Below are 22,102 nucleotides of genomic sequence, written 5' to 3' on the forward strand. Positions count from 1 at the left end.
AAATTTAGGGCCTGGTATTTTAACATTTACTTATGTAAGCAGCTTGTGCCAAATTGTGATCCAATTTAAAACTGATCCAAACAGCTCCATACAGCCCCTTTTGTAGTGAAGTTTGGTAACTGTTTGACAGTAGCCATTAAGTAGTAATAATCATACAACCGGAGGCAGGGAATGCCACTTAACAAAATGTTAAATCTCCTACACATTATCCTTTGGATGTGGGGAGCCAGAGAGAAGCACTGTATGTGCCAAGTATCAATTTTGTTTTCCGTTTACCTGAGTAGAGTGATCTATTATACATAGTCTACAACTGAACACATACATACAGCTGTATGAATACAAAGTATTCTAGAAAAATGTCTTCTTCAAGAAGAAAAAATAACCAAGATTTCCTCCTTCTCAGAAGGAGACAGCAGAGCATCAGATATTGGGCTGCTTAGTTCATAAACCAATAACATTAGTTTTTCGCAGATGTCAGATTCTTCTTAAAGATTGTTTTCAGGGTTACAGGTTCTCCCACTTACAGCCTAAAATGTGGTATCTGTTCAAACAAAAAAGATTTATCAATACTAGGGCTGCAGTATAGGATGGTTGTTATACACTCATCTTTCTTTCCACCTAAAACCTAGGTAGTTGTATTTTGATTTTAAAATGCTTTGTTCATTTTAATTGAATTTGAAATTTCCATCCAAGTAGAGAGTGACACAAATCAAAGAAAAGATTTATCTATTATAAAGTTAAGGTTTATGCTTGCTTAAACAAATGTGTATAAATATAGCATACTCCCTGGTTAGCGAAAAGGTGACCCAAAATTTAGCATAAAGGGTATATTTACTTGCACATCAATATTGTAATGGTTACTAGCCAATAAGAACCTGTCTTATGGAAAATAAAAGCAATTGTTTTACTTATTAAAGTAATGATTTAAATAGCTTTGATTTAAATCAGTCCACCCTTATCCAATGCACAAAAGTAATTTGGCCCTTTAATAGAACATACATATCTTGAGGCAGCATGTCCTTCTGTTCAACATTAATATTCTGGGTGAACAGTAGCTTTGCCATGTAGGCATATATTTGCAGATGTATGGAATGGCTGTACTTCACTACCACTTATCTATTGCCAAATTCAGGTAATGTACTTAATTACTTAAAGTCCAATATTTCAGAATATTCTGATATGTATTAAACTAGTCCTAGCTAAGTGTCTAATTTTTAGTACTGATCAGTTGCTGGCAATATACAGCCTGTAGGTCACAGCCAGTCTGCCATACTCTTTGAGACTGACAATGCTCTGTGGCCCAGCATACCCTGGAGCAAGCTCCCTGCCTGTTGCACTTCCACATGCGACTCAAAGTGGCCAGCTGCTGAGACCAGCATGCACATCTCTGTATGACACACATCCGTTCTGAGGATTGGGAGGTCTCCATACCCAATCTTCGCAGTTTCCATGGGCTGGAAACTAAAGGCTCAGGCCTCAACCCCCTCTTAAGAATAGCCATACTAGGTCAGACCAAAGGTCCATCTAGCCCAGTATCCTGTCTGCAACAGTAGCCAATGCCAGATGCCACAGAGTGAATGAACAAAACAGAGTCATCAAGTGATCCATCCAGTTACCCCTTCCCAGCTTTTGACACCATTCCTACCCATCCTGGCTAATGGGACCTATCTTTCTCCCCTAATCAGCTAACCCAACCTCCATCCCAGAACCACTACTTCCCCCATTAATATCATAGAAAAGTGTGGTCCTTGACCATTTACCAAGTTCTTGGGAGTTCTCCTCTCTAAAATTATTTCCCAGCCCTGGTGTTGTCAAACTACATACCATCTGATCGCTTCCTCTTCATGTTTGTGGGTCCCATAATTCCACATGCTCGTTTCTGTCCAGCTGAAGCCTCCCTTGGCAAACCACAATTGTCCTTAAGTGAGTAGCTAGATTGTTCTCTTAGCTTCATATTTTGAGTATTTTTAACAGTTGTGAGGAACTTGGCACATTCCAGAAATCCAAAAGCCCATGCAAGATCTTCTGCTGTTTGTCCATCATTATTGCATAAGCTGAGATGCAAAAGTTAACACACAGTAAATTTCAAATCATCACCATGTAAGAGGAGGCAGTCATCACAATTCTTCAGTAAAAATCTTTATTTCAAGTGCAAAAATAGTTGAGAACTAAGCTACGAAAAAATTGTCTAAAGTATAAGAGGAAGAATAGTATAACCAATAGAGGAAATGGAACTATAATCAGAAAGCTCCCCTTAGCTACAGTAAAAAGGATTTTCTCTAACCAAAACAAAGACAATGGTATAGTAGACCATGTACTGTGATAAATACTTAAGTACTGCAAGATAGTTTTATGCATTTTTAAATGTGTATGTGCGCTGCGTTTTTTGAACAGGAAACCAAGTTCTACATTAGCATATGTTTCATGTTAACGTATGTTAAGATTTTAGCAAGATCTGAGGGCTAATATTTTAATTAGTTAACTGTAGGTTTTTTTACTTACTCTAGTCTAGCATCGGTGGCAACAAGTAGAGCAAGACACTCCAAGCTCCCAACTCTTGCTGCTTTATGAATTGGAGCTTCTCCATGGCAATCCTAAAAAAACCAGAATATAATCTCTTGAAGTGGCAGGAAGATATTAACCAGTTTGAGCACAAACACAAATGTTAGAAATCTAGATAATACCATCTTGATTCAAGACAAAATGATGGGTCAAAAACTATATATACAGTTAAATACAAACATAACTGCTTTATTCATAAGACAGTAGCAGATAATTTTGCAAAATTATCTGTATCTCCTAAAACAACTTTTATACAAAGTGTACTCAAAGCTAGTTGGGAATTTTAACATCAGAAAATGTGAATTTATTGAAACCAAAACTGTTCACAAAACAAGTTTGGATTTGATAAATCTGAAAGTTTAGAAACTAACAAGATGTTCTTGTCTGACACTTTAAAAATGAAAATTTCTGGTCTTCCATTCAAAATGACTTTTCCTGTACAAATTCAAGCTAACTAAAAATAAGCTGTAAACATAAAATTAAAGTGAATTTTTTTGTAATTATCCAAACAATGACTGGGTCTGAAAACATTTAGGTCTGAGAAAATTTGAGATTGGAAAAAAAAAATCAACCTGCTCTAAAAGTGGGGGGGAGGGCGGAAACCCACTGAACTCCTGAAAATATGTACGAGATGTGGAAACAGTTTCTACACAGCAGGATCTTCCAGCAAAATACAGAGGTAGGAGGTAATCCCATTCATAGTAAAGTTCAGATACACAAGCAAATCACCACAAATGTCTGCCATTGTGTAAGTGTGACTCTTATGCTCTTTGATATAGAGTAGAAAAAGATGTGCCCATTTCCAAGACCCTGATAGAAAGAGGGGTCACTAAAGTGTTCTACCACTGCAAGTCCAGGAGACAAAAGTTTGTTTTGGAGATCTCTGACAAATCTGAATCTGAACACACAGTAACCACAATGAACTTTAAAGTACGTTTTACACAAAGAATAATCCACTTTGAAAATGTTTTCAACTGATTATGGACTGAGGAAGGAGAAAAGGATGTTTCATACCAAAGGCAGAAAATAGTCACAAGCAACTAGTCTGTATATTTAATAGAATCCGTGACAATTAAAGATTTACATAAACAATATACCTTTCATACAATAACATGCCTCAGTGGAAACAGGCATGACAAAACAAAATAGCATAACTTGTACCTGTTGGTTCAGATTAGCTCCCGTTTGCAGTTGCCAAAGTAGGAAAAAAGCGTGTCCGCCACAAGCAGCTAAGTGAACTGGAGACTGACCAAAGCCATCTGCGGGTGCGTTCACCCCAGTTCCTGACTCAAGCAGGAGGCTCAAACCGTCAGACTACAGGTAGAGAAAGACAAGTGTTTTAAAAATACATAACTCCACGTTATCCTTAGACCTGAAAGATAAAATCTGAAGAGATCCTTGATTTCTCCGCTTTCCTCTTCACAGAGTCCCAACAGATCATCTAATATTTGTGTCCCTTTATCAAAGACCACTTTATGAGCTTTGTGGGAACGCAAACCACCAACGCGAGAGGGAAACTGTCAAAATCCTATTGACATCAGTGGAATTTGGGCTTAGCAATACCAGTAAAGCTATATATTTCAACCCCCCCTGGATTTCTAACAATGCACAGAAACAACCGCGCAGATTCCTCGGCCCAGCGTCACCTCTGAGCTGCAATCCAGCATCATCAGCATTGACCCCATACGGCGAAGGACTCCCACTATTCTGCGACTACTGCTGCGCTGGAGGGGTAATGGAGGAGAAGACCCGCAGTTCGCCCGTCCCGGATTCTCTGCAGCGCATAACACAAGTCAGAGCCCGGGCTCGCTCGGAAGGGAACCTCCGGTCTGAACTCCCCTCCCACTCAGCTGGGACCCGACTGCTGCACGTACACAAACAGGAACACGTGCAGTTCAACCCGCCTCCTTGTGTAGTGATTGGCTCCTTCTGATGCTTTCTGCAGCTGTGCTGGGCTGGCTCCCCTAGCACGTGTTCCAGCGAACCGTACAAGGCAGGGAGGAGTAGCCGAGGGCTTGTGGCAGGTGGGGCGGCCATGGAGAGTAGTGCAGCTACGCACGTATCACACACGCACCCCTTCGCTCTCCACTGCAGCCACAGAAGAGGAAGGAAGAAAAACAATTCCTCTAGAGTAATTATTGGCCTCGCTTTGAAAGCGATAGCTAGCTAGACATATGCTCTTTCGTGCACGTATGCGGGGGAAGAGGGAAACAAAGCCTCTCCGTGAGAAGGATTCTTTGAAAACTCTTGCTGACACAGGTATTTAGAAGTGAATGGTTTTAATCAACCCCCACACTTCTCCACGGTTTTACCCCCAATTTATTTTGAAAACATGCAAGAGTCTAGGATGGGAGTTCTCAAACTTCATTGTGCCATGACCCCATTCTGACAAGAAAAATCACTGCATAACCCCAGGAGGGAACCCAAAACCAAATATATTTGAAATCCACCACCTAAGACCTGCTTTCCCTGGCGGCAGGAAGAGGGGGCAAAGCTGAAACAAGGCCGCCTGTAGGCAGGTGACAGACTTGGGCTTCAGACTTGAGGGAGACCAGGGCCAATGCTAGCCTTGGTCATCCTATTAAAATGGGGTTGTGACTCTCAGTTTGAAAACCCCTGGGCTGTGTCTAGACTGGCAAGTTTTTCTGCAAAAGCAATTGCTTTTGCGAAAAAACTTGCCAGCTGTCTACACTGGCTGCTTAAATTTCCGCAAGAACACTGACTTCCTACTGTCTGAAATCAGTGCTTCTTGCGGAAATACCATGCTGCTCCCGTTAGGGCAAAAGTCCCTTTTGCGCAAAGCTTTTGTGCAAAAGGGCCAGTGTAGACAGCTCACATTTGTTTTGCACAAAAAAGCCCCGATCGTGAAAATGGCGATCGGGGCTTTTTTGCGCAAAAGCGCATCTAGATTGGCACGGACGCTTTTCTGCAAAAAGTGCTTTTGCGGAAAAGCGTCCGTGCCAATCTAGACGCTCTCTTCCGCAAATGCTTTTAACTGAAAACTTTCCCGTTAAAAGCATTTGCGGAAAATCATGCCAGTCTAGACGTAGCCCTGGTCTACAGCTTACAAACAGTTCCAGAGCCCTGGAGAATGAAGTAGAGAAGAGGTGCATGACTAGCTACAGCTGTGCAAAATTACCCATGCTGACCTGATAATACTACTCAATTTATGTGAAGAGACCACCTGGCCACATCTGAATTAGAGAAAAATGGACATGATCTACCTTTCTCAACCAACTGATGCAAGGCTGGTGAGTGATGATCTATGGAAAGGTCGGTGTTCCAATCCATAATCTCAAACTCATTTTTATTAAAAATAAAGTTAGCAAAAATGGAATTTATTTTCAGATCCTCAGTTACTAAATCACAGAAAGGTTCAGATGTTGTCACATGCCATATACACAAAATCAAATTATATACAGATCTATCTCCACTGAAATAAAACAAAGATAGTTACAACCATACCCAGAAACTGTTTCTATTAAGCACAATAGCTTGGCAACCATTTTTAAACATGGAGATATTCTGAACAATTCCAAGGTGTGTGGAGGACATGGTTTTGTCCTTTTAAAGAAATCATACTCTAGACCAGGGGTCTCAAACTCAAGGCCTGCAGGCCATCTACAGTACAGCCTCAGAAGTTCCACAGTCTGGCTTACATGCACACAAGTCCCTGTGGCCCAGGAAGGGTTTCCATAGCCTTCCCCCAAGCCCAGCTCCTGCTCTGCCTCTTCCTGCCCTTTTTCTTCCCGTCCGCTCCCATGCTGCACCCCTTCCCTCGAGCTTCCTCCCTCAAGGGACATAGCCTTGGGGATTACCAGGGATCCTAGCATGGGAAGCAGCAGGCCCTGCCCCCACTACACACAAATCAGGGCCATGGAATCCACAGGAAAGCAAAGTCATTCTGCAGTCTTTGTTCTTCCATAGCAAGCTTTTTTTGACTCCACAACACATGCACACTTGTTTGGTATGCAAGTTACTACTGGCATAACTTTTTAAAAAACAAGGATGACAGCTTCATTTGTTTTGGAAAAACAAAACTGAATGGACTTGGAAGTGAAATCTGACGCCTGAGAACCTTAATAGCGTTAAAGAGAGGTCTAGTTTTACAATACCAATGCATTTATTTTAATAAATAATCTCTCATCTTCCCCCTTCCTACTTAGAAAATTAAACAACATACTGAAATAAAAGCTATGAAAAACAGGTAGGCTATATATGTGTAACAAGGTGCAGAGCTCCAGCTATACATGTGATATACTGGGTTAGTGCATTTACTTCAATGTGTGACCATTTTTATTTGTCATTACAGACATTTGTACAAGTACTGTACTCAGTCTTTTTTCTAAAACTAAACAAATTTATTAAAAACCTCGTGATTTCAAAAGCACAGGTGTGAGTAAATTCAAAAAGTTATGGTTTTCTTAGCAACCATTACAACTGCATATCCAGAAAAACAACAGATTTTTAAGTTTTCCAGTTACAGACTAATACAGCTACCCCTCTGAAATTACATATCCAGAAATGGATTAAGGCTAAATAGGGCATGGTTTACCCCACATTTTAAGCCCCTCCCCGCAATACATTTGCATCACCCTTTAAGCCAAATGTCACCAAGAATATCACACCCTCCCAGGCTGGCCTACTGCAAAACAGATTCTCCCACTCGTCCTACCAGCCACTCAGGATTGACTCTTATCTTCCTCCCATCTAAAAATCCTTGATCTTCCTGCCAAGTTCAGCTCAATCTGGTAGGCATCAGGTTTGCATCAGCCAGTTGTGCTCTGATATTTCTTTTGAGCATAAAAACATCTATCTTTATCTACCCCTACATAAAGTCTAGCACTATATACAATAATACAAAAATGCCTCACAATTACAAGCCCAAATTACAGTTGCTGTGGAAACTTAACTTTTTAAAAACTCTGATGCATTGAAAATTTCATATTTTGCACATTTATAAAGAAATGAAGCAGCATATAAGAAACAGCATAAGACTCGTGCAGTTTTATTTTATACCTACACACATACTTTCAACTAGAGATGTTAGTTATCATGTAGTTCAGCGGTCGCCAACCTTTTAAAGCACAAGATCACTTTTTGAATTTAAGTGCAATCCAGGATCTACTTCAAACCCAAATACCCTTGCCTGGTCTCCGTCATGCCCCTTCTCTGACGCCCTGCCCCTGCTCACGCCATCCTCCCTCCCTTTCACCAGGCCGCGGCAGAGGACTGGAGCACAGCTTCTGGTCTTGGGCTAAGGGATTTAGAGTGTGAACTGAGCCTGGGGCAGGGAGTTGGGGTGCAAGAGGGGGTTCAGGATACAAACTCTGTAAGGGTGTTAGGGTCCAAGGGGATCAGGGCTAGGACAGGGACTTGGGGTACAAGAGGGGGTTCATGACTGGGGTAGGGTTTCAGGATGTGGGTTCCAACTGGGCACTTCTTACCTTATGTGGCTCCTGGGTGGTGGTGCAGTGGGGCTAAGGCAGGCTCACCCCTGCGCTGGTCCTGCACCACTCTCAACAGCAGCCAGTAAACTCCATCCATCCCAAGCCCCCCCCCTCCCTCCACACATCCATTCTGTGGAGACAGAATACAGGATGGGAGGGGAGCACCCTGACATCAGTACCCCCCCCCCCTTCCCTGCTCTGCACAGCAAGCAAGAGGATCTTGGGGTGGGGGACAGCTCCAAGGCAAAGGGCAGGATATGTGCAGCAATGTGCAGCTGAATTTGATAGGTGATCCTGACAGGTATGGCCAGAAGCTATCAGAGGCTCCAAGATCTATCGGTAGATCCCGATCTACTGGTTGGTGACTACTGGTGTAGTTGAATAGTCATGTAACTGCATGAAATCTTAGAAGTTACACAACTACTCTATAGTCCCAGGGCCAGAAGCTAATGCACTCCGGCCCCAATCTCAGGAGGCCCCCTCACATCCCGCACTGCTGCCTCTTTATTAGAGGCAGCAGCACAGAATGGCTGGCAGAGTTGGTCCACGAAGGGAGACAATTTAAAAATCAGCTCCCCTTGTAGACCGACTGCCTGCCCTCCAATGCTGCTGTCTCTGATACAGAGGTGTCCATGGGCAGTCCCAGCTACCTACGGAAAGAGGCTGCTCTGTGGATGCAGAGCAACTTCTGTCTGCAAAGAGCTCAGACCCTCCTGAGGACAAGGGCTACTGCCGCAAAGCAACCTCTGCTTGCAGCAGGCCCAGACTTACTCATAGCCTCTGTCCATGGGGAGCTCAGAACCCCATGGACAGAGGCTGCTTTGCTGCAGCCTCCCCCTCCCCCTGCTGCTTCCTCTGATAGAGGCAACAGCATGAGGGGGTGGGAGGGCAGGCTGCACTGTGGAGCTGGTGCTGGAGGGAACAGGCTTTTAAGCTGGCTCTCCACAGCACTAGCTCCTGCCTGCCCCTTCCCCTTCACATCTCTGAAGCAGTGCAGGGGTGAAGAGGGAGGCAGATCTGGTGCTTGTGGGGAGCCTGCTTCAAGTCAGCTCCTCACAGGTGCTGGCCTCCTGCTCCTCCCCCACTTGCTGCCTCTGATACAGAGGCAGCAAGCAGGGGGAAAGGGGAGGCAATACATGTAGCTGACAAGATTGACCAATAAGCCAGGGGTGGGGAACCTAAGGCCTGGGAGCCAGATGTGGCCCTTGGCTTGCCTAGATCTAGCTCCTGAGGTTCAGGGCTTCTCCTCAGCATTGGGGAGCTCACGCTGGTGCTCCAGCCCTACCATTGTCCCCCCATGGGGCTGGAGCACACAAAATCTATTAGCCTGGGCCTACCTAGGCTCTGGTGTGCAAGGGGAATGTCTTTCTCCTTCACAGTTGGGGGCAATGTTGGGGATTTCTCACTTGTGTGCTGCCCCTGACTGATTTTTCTGTGGATAAGAGGCCCGCGACCCAAAAAAGGTGCCCCACCCCTGCAATAAGCCTAGGCTTTTTGGTTAATCACATAGTCCATTACATGTTGACATCCCTATTTTCAAGTACCCAAAAAGTATAGAAATACAATATGACTGCTATCCCTGCAGCTGGTCATTGCTTTTGCAGGATGTTCTTTATATTCCATTTGTTAAAGGAAATAATTCTTCATTGCTACAAAATTAATGGAGATGAATTTTACGAAGCTGAAGCATTCCTCTTATATTTCTACTGGTGGCTGCTTTTTCCATTGCTATGGAAACAGATTGCACTGCCAAAAATGAAATGAGCAGCTTTCAAACATTACTTGAAAAGATACATGAAAATGGGAGTTTTAAAACAGTGATTATTTTAAAAACACGTGTAATGCTGTTCAGAGTGGTTCCCAACTGTGAATGCCAACTTTAGCGTATGTTAAAAGCAAGGCAGATACCCCAAACTGGGTGTATATTCTATGATTAGATTTCACCAGTAACAAGTGTGAACTTACCAAAAAATCACAAAATAATCAGATTGTTCTCATACCCAAGAGGTCAGTCACACCAGATCAATCTGTACCTTAGACCTCATGCAAGGGTGGACCTTCAAGGCAATTTAAATAATTGATTTAAATCACCCCAAAACTGATTTAAATCAAGTTTCCCACTGATACTTCTTCACATATTTCTTCAAACAATAATGCAAATCTTATCACTAAAATATGTCAATTTACAGCTCAGCACGGCATTTTACAACATCTAAGACAGCATACTTTGTGTAATTTTTTTAGATAACCTGATTTTTATGAATTTAGGAAACAGTACATAATACTTATTACCTGTGTCAAGCTGCAGATGCAGCAACAGTACATTAGGAATTGTAAGAACTAAATAATACACACAAACACAATAGCGCTTATATTTCATTAAATTAAATCTAAAATGTTACATAAATGTTTCAAGTTCGCAATTGCAGCAGTCTCCTGAGTTGTAGGCTGACAGCTGCCCTTAAACTTTTTTCTAATTTTCAAATTTTATTAACTCAGACAAGTCTTCAGAATGCTAAACATATGGTGTCCTTTAAACTTCTACTTGTCTTCCCAACTCCCATGGTCATTTTGGTGTAGATCTGATTCCAAGTTACCAAAAATGCTAGGAGTGCACTTTATTTTGGAGTAAGCCCCACTGAAAACAAGTATATGATGGGGTTCCTTTGGAAAAGATGAGTTATGCTGAAGTAAAACAGGGAATAGACTTATGTCATCACCATTATGGTCCATACACATGATGTTCCAAAATAAGAGCCATGTATTATTTAACATGACACTTAGTGACAACTGGCAACTCTAGATTCCTCTTATTGCTACTTTCTGTACCGTATACTTGGGTGACAGATTCTAAACCTATCTAATTAATTAAACAAGCTATCAGGATAAGCTAAGCTAAACTTTTTTTTTTCTAGCAACATCCAACACAGCAAACAGCTTTGGAATTTATTTGTCAATCACGCTTAAACTAAAATGCATAGAGAGAATCTTGAAGCATGATGCATTGCAAAGTTGATCCACAATCATTCTTCAGGCATATTCACATCTTCATCCACATAATTTTCTCCCAATGAGCAGTTTTCCTTTGATGTTTCATTCTTGCATTTAGGCCCTCCATCTTCTTCTTGCACTGCTTACACTTGACACGCTTTCCTTTTTTCGCCCAGGAAACGAATTTCTTCAAAATATTCCCACATAGGGTTTCTTTTACATCCAGAAGCTACGTCAATTTTTCTATGGCAAAAGTGTAGGGGAATATAGGAAGCTGTGTGTATGCTGAATAATGTCTTCCCTTTTTCCTTCCAGTCCACTCCACTGTTCCTTTCTATGCTGCCGCTGTCCTTTCCTATATATTATCCCTCTCTGTCTTTAGATCAAGAGCAGGCAAAATGCAGCCTCTGGGCCAGATCTGGTCTGCAAGAGCCTCTGCTTAGCTCCCTGCCAGCCTGCCCCCACATGCTGCTCAGAGCAGCTGTCTGAACACTGAAAGTTCTCTCTCTCCTCCCCCCAGCGCAATTTCACAGCTCCCACTGGCTGGCTTCTGGCCAAAGGGAGCTGTCTGTTTGCAGGACAGGCAACACATGAAGTACCCCTTTCCCTCTGAGCTCACAACATTCAGAGCGACACATAACCCCTGCTGCCTACTCTGAGTGGCCTGTGGGGGCATGGAAGGTAGAGAGCCTGGCTGTGGAACTTGCTGGAACTTGCAGGGCAGGGCTGCTGGCCAGGAACCACCCAGGTGAGCACCACCCAGTCAAAACCCGCCTCTGGCACTTCAGCCCCTCCCTTCCCATACCTGCACCCTTATCCCACGTAACCAAAACTCTCTGAATCTCTGCTCCTGAATCCATACCCTCTTCTAGGCCATGCAACCCCTCTCATACTCGTGCTTCAGGTCACAACCTTAGTTCCCTCTAGGGTGTGAGCCTGCGCAGGTGCACACTAAGAATTTTAATCCCACCCATCTCAGTAGAGCCATGCACTCACCTTCCTTGCACGTGGAAGGTAAGCAGCTACTGGTGGAGGTGGGCTTGGTGGGAGAATGGAGGGTCAGGGCTGCATGATGGCTATCCAGCTGCTCCTGAGGTGGGGCCATGTGGCAGGTAGCTGCCCCGTATTCCAGAGCCACAGCTGCTGCTGAGACCGGGGCCATAGCTGCTCTGGGTGCCGGAGCTTCTCTGGGGGCCAGGGCTGTGGGTTGGGGTCTGGGTCTGAGGTGTGGCTGCTCCAGGGGCCAGCTCCAGCCCTTCACCAGGGCTGGAGCTGTGGCCAGGGTTGTGTGGTCACTGCCCAGCTGCTCCCGGGCCAGGTGGCTGATGCAGTATGGTTACTCCTGGGGCAAAGGCCCCCCACACGCCTCTTCCCCTGTCTGCCCTCTGGCTCCGGGAGCAGCATTCCCTACGGAGATAGGTTTTACCTTTTTCCCATCAGGTGGGGGAGGGTGCTGCCTGGGAGGATGGCTTGGGGTCCAGCAAGGGCAACAGTGGCACACAGCCGAGCAAGCGCACATGACCTCAGTATTGGTGCACAAGACAAAACTCACTCTGCTCATGGATGGAAAATATTAGAGGGAACACTGGTCACAATATAGTGTTCCTTCTAATTTTTTCAATCCATGAGCTGAATAAATTTTGTTCTATGCACTCAGGCATGTCCAAATGAGCATCACCACTAGAAACATATGCTGCTGGCTCTGGGAGGCTGTGGGTGCTCTGCTAATCAGCTGAGTGGCATTTGAATCTCTCCTGGGTGACCACCCAAGCACTCAGCTTACAGAGAACTCTGTGTAATAGACAGGAAGAGTGCTAAACAGCACCCGGTGACTAAGGGGTTAAACTCAGGTAGCTAGCAAAGGTGTTGGCTAAGGTGCCAGGAGACCCAATCAAAATAGAGTGTTCAAATAGATAGAAATTGCCTACTTTATTTGTGGGGGAGAGAAAAAACAGAAGGGCTGGGTCTAGACTGGCAAGTTTTTACGCAAAAGCAGCTGCCTACACTGGCCGCTTGAATTTCCGCAAGAACACTTTCGATCTCATGTAAGATTGTCAGTGTTCTTGTGGAAATGCTATGCTGCTCCCGTTTGGGCAAAAGCCCTCTTGCACAAATGCTTTTGAGCAAGAGGGCCAGTGTAGACAACGTGGTATTGTTTTGCGCAAAAGAGCTCCGATTGCGAAAATCGTGATCGGGGCTTTCTTTCGCAAAACCGCGCCTAGATTGGCACAGATGTTTTTCCGCAAAAAGTGCTTTTGCGGAAAAGTGTCCATGCCAATCTAGACGCTCTTTTCCGCAAATGCTTTTAACGGAAAAACTTTTCCGTTAAAAGCATTTGTGGAAAATCATGCCAGTCTAGACGCAGCCGAGTTGAGAGATGTGACAGACCGGGCTGAGTCTGGGCACAGCTGAGGGCGTCCGCTCAGGGCGAATTGCTCAAAGCTGGGGCTCCTTACAGCCCCCAGACTGGCAACCTCTCCAAACAGGCCACAAACCAGTCCCACAGAGCGCTTCAGCTGCCTGCCTGAAGCCTCTCGAGCAAAACCCCTCCGACATCCCAGCAAATCCGTGCCCCAGATGGCCCCGGGCCTCATACACCGGTGGGGGGGTCTTAGAACCCAATCCCACCTACCCCGAACAAGTTCTGTCCAGTTCCAGGAAACCAGCCACAGATCCCTGGTCAATTTACCCTCTGGACATTACCCACAAATCACGCTGAGCCAATCTAACAACTAAAGGTTTATCATCACAAGAAAGAAAAGCAGGAGAGTAAGGTTGTTAAAGGAATAGTACATTAGAATCATAGAATAATAGGACTGGAAGGGACCTCGAGAGGTCATCGAGTCCAGCCCCCCGCCCTCAAGGCAGGATCAAGCTCCGTCTACGCCATCCCTGACAGATGTCTATCTAACCTGTTCTTAAATATCTCCAGAGAGGGAGATTCCACCACCTCCCTTGGCAATTTATTCCAATATTTGACCACCCTGACAGTTAGGAATTTTTTCCTAATGTCCAATCTAAACCTCCCCTGCTGCACTTTAAGCCCATTACTCCTTGTCCTGTCCTCAGAAACCAAGAGGAACAAATTTTCTCCTTCCTCCTTGTGACACCCTTTTAGATATTTGAAAACCGCTATCATGTCCCCCCTTAATCTTCTTTTTTCCAAACTAAACAAGCCCAGTTCATGAAGCCTGGCTTCATAGGTCATGTTCTCTAAACCTTTAATCATTCTTGTCGCTCTTCTCTGTACCCTTTCCAATTTCTCCACATCTTTCTTGAAATGTGGCGCCCAGAACTGGACACAGTACTCCAGCTGAGGCCTAACTAGTGCAGAGTAGAGCGGCAGAATGACTTCACGAGTTTTGCTTACAACACACCTGTTGATACAACCTAGAATCATATTTGCTTTTTTTGCAACAGCATCACACTGTTGGCTCATATTCAACTTGTGGTCCACTATGACCCCTAGATCCCTTTCCGCCATGCTCCTTCCTAGACAGTCGCTTCCCATCTTGTATGTATGGAACTGATTGTTCCTTCCTAAGTGGAGCACTTTGCATTTCTCTTTATTAAACCTCATCCTGTTTACCTCTGACCATTTCTCTAACTTGCTAAGGTCATTTTGAATTATGTCCTATCCTCCAAAGAAGTCGCAACCCCACCCAGTTTGGTATCATCCGCAAACTTAATAAGCGTACTCTCTATCCCAATATCTACATCATTGATGAAGATATTGAACAGTACGGGTCCCAAAACAGACCCTTGAGGAACTCCACTTGTTATCCCTTTCCAGCAGGATTTAGAACCATTAACAACAACTCTCTGACTACGGTTATCCAGCCAATTATGCACCCACCTTATCGTGGCCCTATCTAAGTTATATTTGCCTAGTTTATCAATAAGAATATCATGCGAGACGGTATCAAATGCCTTACTAAAGTCTAGGTATATGACATCCACCGCTTCTCCCTTATCCACAAGGCTCGTTATCTTATCAAAGAAAGCTATCAGATTAGTTTGGCATGACTTGTTCTTCACAAACCCATGCTGACTATTCCCTATCACTTTATTACCTTCCAAGTGTTTGCATATGATTCCCTTAATTACCTGCTCCATTATCTTCCCTGGGACAGACGTTAAACTGACCGGTCTGTAGTTTCCTGGGTTGTTCTTATTCCCCTTTTTATAGATGGGCACAATATTTGCCCTTTTCCAGTCATCTGGAATCTCCCCTGTCTGCCATGATTTTTCAAAGATCATAGCTAAAGGCTCAGATACCTCCTCTATCAGCTCCTTGAGTATCCTGGGATGCATTTCATCAGGACCTGGTGACTTGCTGACATCTAACTTTCCTACGTGATTTTTAACTTGTTCTTTGTGTATCCTATCTTCTAAACTTACCCTCTCTCTGCTTGTATTCACTACGTTAGGCACACCTCCAGACTTCTCGGTGAAGACCGAAACAAAGAAGTCATTGAGCATCTCCGCCATTTCCAAGTTACATGCATCGAATCTCCCAGGTCTCGATGCAGGCTCTAGCAGAGATGTTACAGCTGCTGGTTTAAGAGTCCTTGTTGCACATCCTAGAATCAGGATGGGTTCATAGGTCTTTCTGGCTCTTCAATCCCTGCACTGCTGCCTCTAGGATCAAGTGCTGACCTCAGAACCAATATGGCGTCGACCACATGGAACCTTTATCCATTCCTCTCTGGTCTCTTCTTGGCTACAGCAAGTCACCTGGTCAGCAGCATATCCCTGTGTTCTCTGCTGGCAGCTCTCAGGTGACAGCCCTCATTCTTTAGGTGTGTCCTTGGCCCATTGAGAGCCATTGTCCCACAGGACCTCGCTAATTAGCATGTCCACAGGCCCAGCCCTGCCCAATGCTCAACCACATGCAGGGAAATATTCAGTATCCATACAGATTCCTAACTACACACACAGACATTATACAAACACATGGACAGCTTACATAGGATTATCAGACAGTAAGCTTCTATTCAGCACCCCACATGGCCCCCTATTATACCATTTTCTGGGGCCAACACCCCCACCTATGGGTGCAGCAGCAATCTGGCTGCTTCCCTCAAATTTGGTAACTTGACAAGAGACACAGAATGATTTAAACCCAGGCAGGACTACCATGCGTCCAAGTAATTCGGGGCCTGGAAGTGAATTGAATAAAGAAAAGGTTAGAAGTAAGTAAAGGAAAAGAGGATCTAGTTGCAATCAGGTTATTTTTCTGTATTTTGTGATTTGGTTTGAACTGTTCTGTGTGACTCTATACCTCCCCTCCCCATTTACCATCTCACATTGTGCCCAGAGACTTTCCTGTGTTTTAATTTGTTTTCCTTAGTTTCTCTCTTAGTATACATCTAGCAACCAAGTATACTTTATACATCTAGCAACCAAGTATACTTTATTAAGTTTATCTTTTGTTTTGTAATTAAAAAATCACTGTTTTTAAGGTGATTTGATTCTCGTGTCCTGGAAGGTCTGTCTATCTGTGTGTCATGCCTCAGACTGGGAGGTCAGCTACCAGAGATTGCAGCTTGTTTCTCTCTCTTCTTTTTTCAAGCTCTTTTGAGGCAAAAAAGCTTGGGGTACCCTTATGGGTGGGTTCAAGCATTCACTCCCGGTTTTAGAGATAAAATCACTCGATGGTGGCAGCTCATTTGTTTGTTTATTTCTCAGAGCCAGGGAATCTGTGATTCTGAGAAGTTTTGGTAACCAGTGCCTGCAGAGTCAAGGTTTTTAAGCTCTCTTGTGGGCCCTCACCTTCTGTACTTGGAGTGCCAGAGTGGGGAACAGCCCTGACATCTGGTCACAATCCCCTCCCAGACCTTGTACTCCAATCCTCTACCTCTGGTCACAATCCAAATCCCTGAATCCCCTCCTGCACTCCTTCCCTAGTTACAACCCCCTCCCAGTCCCTGCATCCCCTCCTATACCCCTCCTCCAGGTCAGAATCTTCTCCTGTACCCATCCCCACATCCTGCACCTCCTCCTGAACTAGGGAACTGCTAGTTTAGCTGATAAGCGATGGGATGTCAGAGCAGCCTCTGTCCATGGCAGGCTTGGGCTGACCACAAATAGAGGCTGCCCATGGGATGCCGGAGCAGCCTCTGTCCACGGGGAGCTTGGGTCCCCCTGCAGATGGGCTGCTGTTGACCCACTGCTGCATCTTTATCAGAGGCAGCAGTGTGGGGTGGCAGGTAGAAGCTGGTCTGCACCAGGACTAGATTTTTAAACTGGTTCCCCTTGCAGACCAGCTCCCGCCTGCCATCCTCCACTGCTGCCTCTGATACAAATGAATTAGCGCAGAGTGGCAGGGGGCTCCCTGGGAATGGGGTTGGGGGGCAGCATTTAGTGACTTTTTAACCACTGAGAATTGTTACGGTTACACAGTTACTAAAATAAACAATTACTAACATCCCTATCATGTACCCAAGTCTCCTGCCCCAGGTCACAACCACTCCCCTTCACACAAACTCCCTCCCAGATCCCTCCTCCACTCCAGTCCCTTATCTCAAGCTCCCTTTTGCACCCAACCTTCATTCCAGACCCTGCACCTCCTCCATTAATATTATGGAAGAGTGTGGCCTTTGACCCCTTACCAAATTCTTGGAATGGCCTCCCATCAAAAGTTATTGCCCACCCCTGCTTTAGACTATGTCTTAACTAACTCTGCAGTGCCTGGCCCAAATCCACCACAATATAAGCACATGACAAAACATTCCTATCCACTGTAGGTCTGTTTTTGCACGTTTGTCTGCTGAGAAACAGAAATGGAAAGTCCAGAACTTTCAAGAAGCAAGAGCTGGTTGTTAGGCTGGACAAACAAGAGCCATCAATTCATTTGTATGAGACTGTAAGGCTGTGTCTACATTGGCACCCTTTTCCGGAAAAGGGATGCTAATGAGACAAGTCGGAATTGCAAATGCTGCGGGGGATTTAAATATCCCCCACGGCATTTGCATGAACATGGCTGCCGCTTTTTTCGGGCTCGGGGCTTTGCCGGAGAAAAGCGCCCGTCTAGACGGGATCTTTCAGAAAATAAAGCCTTTTCTGGAAGATCCCTAATTCCTCTTAAAATCAGGAATAAGGGATCTTCCGGAAAAGGCTTTATTTTCTGAAAGATCCCGTCTAGACGGGCGCTTTTCTCCGGCAAAGCCCCGAGCCCGAAAAAAGCGGCAGCCATGTTCATGAAAATGCCGCGGGGGATATTTAAATCCCCCGCGGCATTTGCAATTCCGACTTGTCTCATTAGCATCCCTTTTCCGGAAAAGGGTGCCAATGTAGACACAGCCTAAGTGTAAGTGTAGCGTGTTTGCGATAAGATTTAATTGTAACTATTGTTTTTAAATGAGAAATGTAGTATTTTATTGATGATTTAAAAAAATATATAACCTGCCATTAGAAGACACAAACTGGTATCTGGGGCTTCTCATAACTGTTACATTAGCTCTTAAAGCAAACAATCCTCTCATAATTATTGTAATAAACTTTGAGTCAGAAACTTACCAAACTCAGGAGCAGCTTCTGTCTCCTCTGGGTTTGCTGTAGGCTTGTTCCTTATGGGTAGGGAATATCAAACAGTTCCTCTGAGTTTGGACCCAGAATTTGCTGTTGATCCCATCCCACAGCCTGCTGCTCACTTGGAGCCTGATTCAGCTCCCATGATTGTTCAAGGGACAGTACGTACCATCTTTGCTCACCAGGTCATCATACACCACTGTGACCTCTATGCTGGGGTCAGTGCCCAGTACCTGGCAGAACTCATAAAACAGGTAGGAAGCTGCTAGATTGCCTCAGATGTGGTTCTGGTCCCTATTCTTGTACTTGCTTTTGAATCTGCCCCCTGCACTGGTCACCAGTCTAGAAAATTTGCAAGGCTACCAGCTGTTTAGTTATCTGCTGGTACAGGTGGTCATTCCTAGTACTTTTGCTAAAGTCAACAGTTATACTGGCCTTGCAACAGAAATTCGCCACAATCTGGCTGAGTTTCCATGACCAAGCAGCAGCATGCCCCACAAAAGGTTTGTTCTGTATGTTCAGGGGCGGATGGGAATTTTGCAGGGCCTCTCTTTGGAGACAAAATAGAAAAAAGGCATCAAATGCGCAAATTGAAGGCTATTTTTCATATTAAATGTGAATTGGGTAAATTTGATAGAAACTTAATTTAGTTGGATAATTTTTATTTTAATTATATTGTAATTCATTCTTAAACAAAATTCTGCATTAATAATTAAACATTTTAATTTGTATTTAAGTCTACTATAGCTGTCTAGATCTTTTGGCAGCACATTCTTCAATTATGTCAGTAAAGTTCATTTCTTTACACAGGTCATTTTCAATACAGTAATCGAAAGACCTACAAAACGCTCCTGGCTCACAGTAGATTCTCTTTGGCTGCCCATGGCTGGTATTTGCCAGGCAGCGTTGGGTGTTCCGCAGCCAGGCAGCATTGGGACTTGTGGGGGCCAGGTGGAGTGTGGGTTTTGAGACTTGGGGGGGGGCAGGGGGCGTGTGGGTGTTGGGGCTTGAGGGGGCAGGCAGCGTTGGGTGTTGGGGGGAGGCAGCATGTGGCTGTTGGGACTTGGGGGGCCAGGCAGCATTAGGTGTTGGGATTTGGGGGGGGACAGGTAGTGTGTGGGTGCTGGGATTTGGGACTTGGGGGGGAAGGCAGCGTGTGGTTACTCGGGTTGGGGGCAGGCAGGGTGTGGCTATGTGGAGGATGGCGCACAGATGGGCCATAGGGAGGACCAGCGGGCAGGGGTGTCTGACTCATCAGACAGGCCAAAATTACCATTTCAGCCTCTCGAACAGCTCCTGGCTGGGCGGAGGCAGCTGGCAACTCCCCCTGCTCCCAGGGACACGTGTGTGTGTGTGGGGGGGGGGGCTGTCTGTTCAGCTGGATCGCATTGCACCCACGAGTGGGGGCAGGTGGGGACTGGTGGGAGGAGATGATGTCTCTCTGGCAGGCAGGTCACTCTGCCCCCGGGCCTGGCGGGAAAGGGGTCTGGGCTCCCCCCGGGGGGGAGAGACCGCACCACCCCCAGCCTCTCTCTGGGCAGGGCAGGAGAGTGGAGCAGCGGGATACCCAGGCGCCATGGGCAGGCGTCACCCTTTGCCTCCATGGCAATGAACCGCTGCCGCGCGCACCACTGGCTAATGGAGCCACTCGTGGACTTGCAGCAAAGGGCAGCGGTGGAGGCAGCTCCAGTAGAGAAGGGCAGCAGTGGCAGATATGCGAGCAGGGCTGGCGCGGGGCCTATTGAAGCGCGAGGCCCATGGCAGCTGCCCCGCTCGCCCTGCCCTATATCCGCCGCTGCGTATGTTTGTTCTCCATTGAAAATGCAAAAGGCTCTCCAATGATGTTTTTGCTGCTTACTGATTAGGAAACAATCGAAAAGTTCAGTTGGTCTAACAGCCTCGCCAGGTCCCTGGATAAGGCAGGGGAGGTTCTACTCTGCATCCCCAGAAGGTGAAGGGCCTCCGGTAGAAATGTAATGTTTGGGGCTAGGCAGCTCTCAGCACTGTGTGGGGCTCCAGCAGCAATTTAAAGGACTTAGGGGCAGTGGTTCCCAACCTGTGCTCTGTGGACCTCTGGTGGTCTGTGGTGGTACTGGAGGGAGTCTGTGGAAAGTTTAAAAAGGATTGGGCCCACTGTGGTGGGACTGATCCTTCCTTTTCTTTTCTTTTTTTTTTTTTTTTGTATTTCTTTCCTTACTTTTCTTTTTTTTTCATCCCCCAGGGAGAGGGGTCTGTGAAATTTTAATAGATTGAAAAGCCTGGATATTAGGAAAAACTATTTCATTAGGAGGGTGGTGAAGCACTGGAATGGGTTACCCAGGGAGGTGGTGGAATCTCCATTCCTAGAGGTTTTTATGTCCTGGCTTGACAAAGTCCTGGCTGGGATGATTTCATTGGGGTTGGTCCTGCTTTGGGCAGAGGGCTGTACTCAAAGACCTCCTGAGGTCTCTTCCAGCCCTAGGACTCTATTCCATGATTCTAAAAGGGGTCTGTATGCTCAAAAAGGGTGGAAACCACTGGCTTAGGGCTCTGGCTGCTACCTCAACTCTGGGCCCTTTTGTATCACCAGGCCCTATGGCAGTTGCCCCCTTTACATCTCCTGTCAGTGGGTCTGGAAGGGTTAATGGCTACTTACTGTGTTACTGCTGCATGACAATGGGATGTGGCTTCCATTTTTAACTGATTGAATTTGAGATTTTTGGAATAGAGAAGACTAAAGAAATAGGCCCATAGGCCTGTGGGATGCTTTCTGGCACACTCCTAGGATGCAAGTCAGGAGGGGCTGCATCTGCAAAGCAACTGACAGCTCTCACACTCACTCTTGTGTCCAATCAGCATGTACCTCACTTCATGTGCATGTTACGTTAGTAATATTGCTAGGAAAAAAACGTTGCAGATGGAAATCACTGGTATCTGGCAACCCTGCTCATAAGCAACATTAACAAATGTCACACAGTAGCCCAATGGGGGCCTCAGGTTGCTCACCACTGCTGTGAGAAAAGACCACAGGTCTCCTAACCTTTCTTTTTATTGTGGGTACTTGTTAAGCAGCTAAGCCCATTTTCACTTTCTCCCAAAAGGAGAGAATTTTTCTCATCCCCCCCTCCCCCTCCTCGCTTCCCCCTTTCTTGTTTGGTGTCAACTCTTGAACACATACAGTTAAAATCTTTATCATACCTCTTATGCATGCAAGTGTCTCACTATCGCACTGACACCTGGTGGGCTCTCCGCCCATCTTCCCTAGGGATCCCCACTTGCTAAGGTGTGGATGCCCTGTGCATCACACCAACAGCCCCCTCCCTCCATGTGAGCTGCGACACCCACCGGCAAGCAGCCACCCGCCGCCCCAGCTCCCTTCTGGCGGCTCTGCTGCCCGCACTCTGTGCCGCTCCCCCTTTGCCCTGTGAGGCAGGTGCGCTCCTCCGCCCCCACCCGCTGCACCTGAAGGGCAGAGCCGCGGGCTGACAGGACCCAGCCTGTCCTGGCAGCGCAGCACCACCAGGGGGCGCGCGGCAGCGGCGTCCGCGAGGCGCAGGGAGCTCGCGGGCACCCGGGGCGACAATCGT

The 22,102-nt window shown here is 45.8% G+C and overlaps 1 protein-coding gene across 2 annotated transcripts; it reads right to left on the reverse strand.

Moving 5' to 3' along the window:
- Positions 1–21,963, reverse strand: ANKRD37 (ankyrin repeat domain 37). 2 transcript variants are annotated; one of them, XM_075930338.2, is made up of 6 exons: positions 21,714–21,963; positions 18,525–18,574; positions 3,724–3,876; positions 2,503–2,594; positions 1,825–2,054; positions 1–541 (listed from the first exon to the last, which is right to left on the reverse strand). In XM_075930338.2, exons 1-6 carry the CDS (start codon positions 21,769–21,771, stop codon positions 528–530), a joined length of 597 nt encoding a protein of 198 aa, XP_075786453.2. In that variant the 5' UTR covers positions 21,772–21,963; the 3' UTR covers positions 1–527. The 2 variants fall into 2 exon arrangements, with proteins under 2 accessions (XP_075786453.2, XP_006128539.2); XM_006128477.5 differs by lacking the exons at positions 18,525–18,574; positions 21,714–21,963 and adding an exon at positions 4,209–4,523.
- Positions 21,964–22,102: the final 139 nt, after the last annotated feature.

The sequence above is a fragment of the Pelodiscus sinensis genome, chromosome 4 (genome assembly GCF_052426305.1).
Source record: "Pelodiscus sinensis isolate ZL-2025 chromosome 4, ASM5242630v1, whole genome shotgun sequence".
Lineage (NCBI taxonomy): Eukaryota > Metazoa > Chordata > Testudines > Trionychidae > Pelodiscus > Pelodiscus sinensis.

Excerpts from the sequence above, each read along its gene's own strand:
- ANKRD37 (XM_075930338.2), bottom strand. The coding sequence starts at position 21,771 with ATGGGCGGAGAGCCCACCAGGTGTCAGTGCGATAGTGAGACACTTGCA. Across the intron at positions 18,575-21,713 it reads GACACTTGCATGCATAAGAG|GAACAAGCCTACAGCAAACC; the intron begins GTATGATAAAGA and ends CCTACCCATAAG. Across the intron at positions 2,595-3,723 it reads GAGCTAATCTGAACCAACAG|GATTGCCATGGAGAAGCTCC; the intron begins GTACAAGTTATG and ends TGGTTTTTTTAG.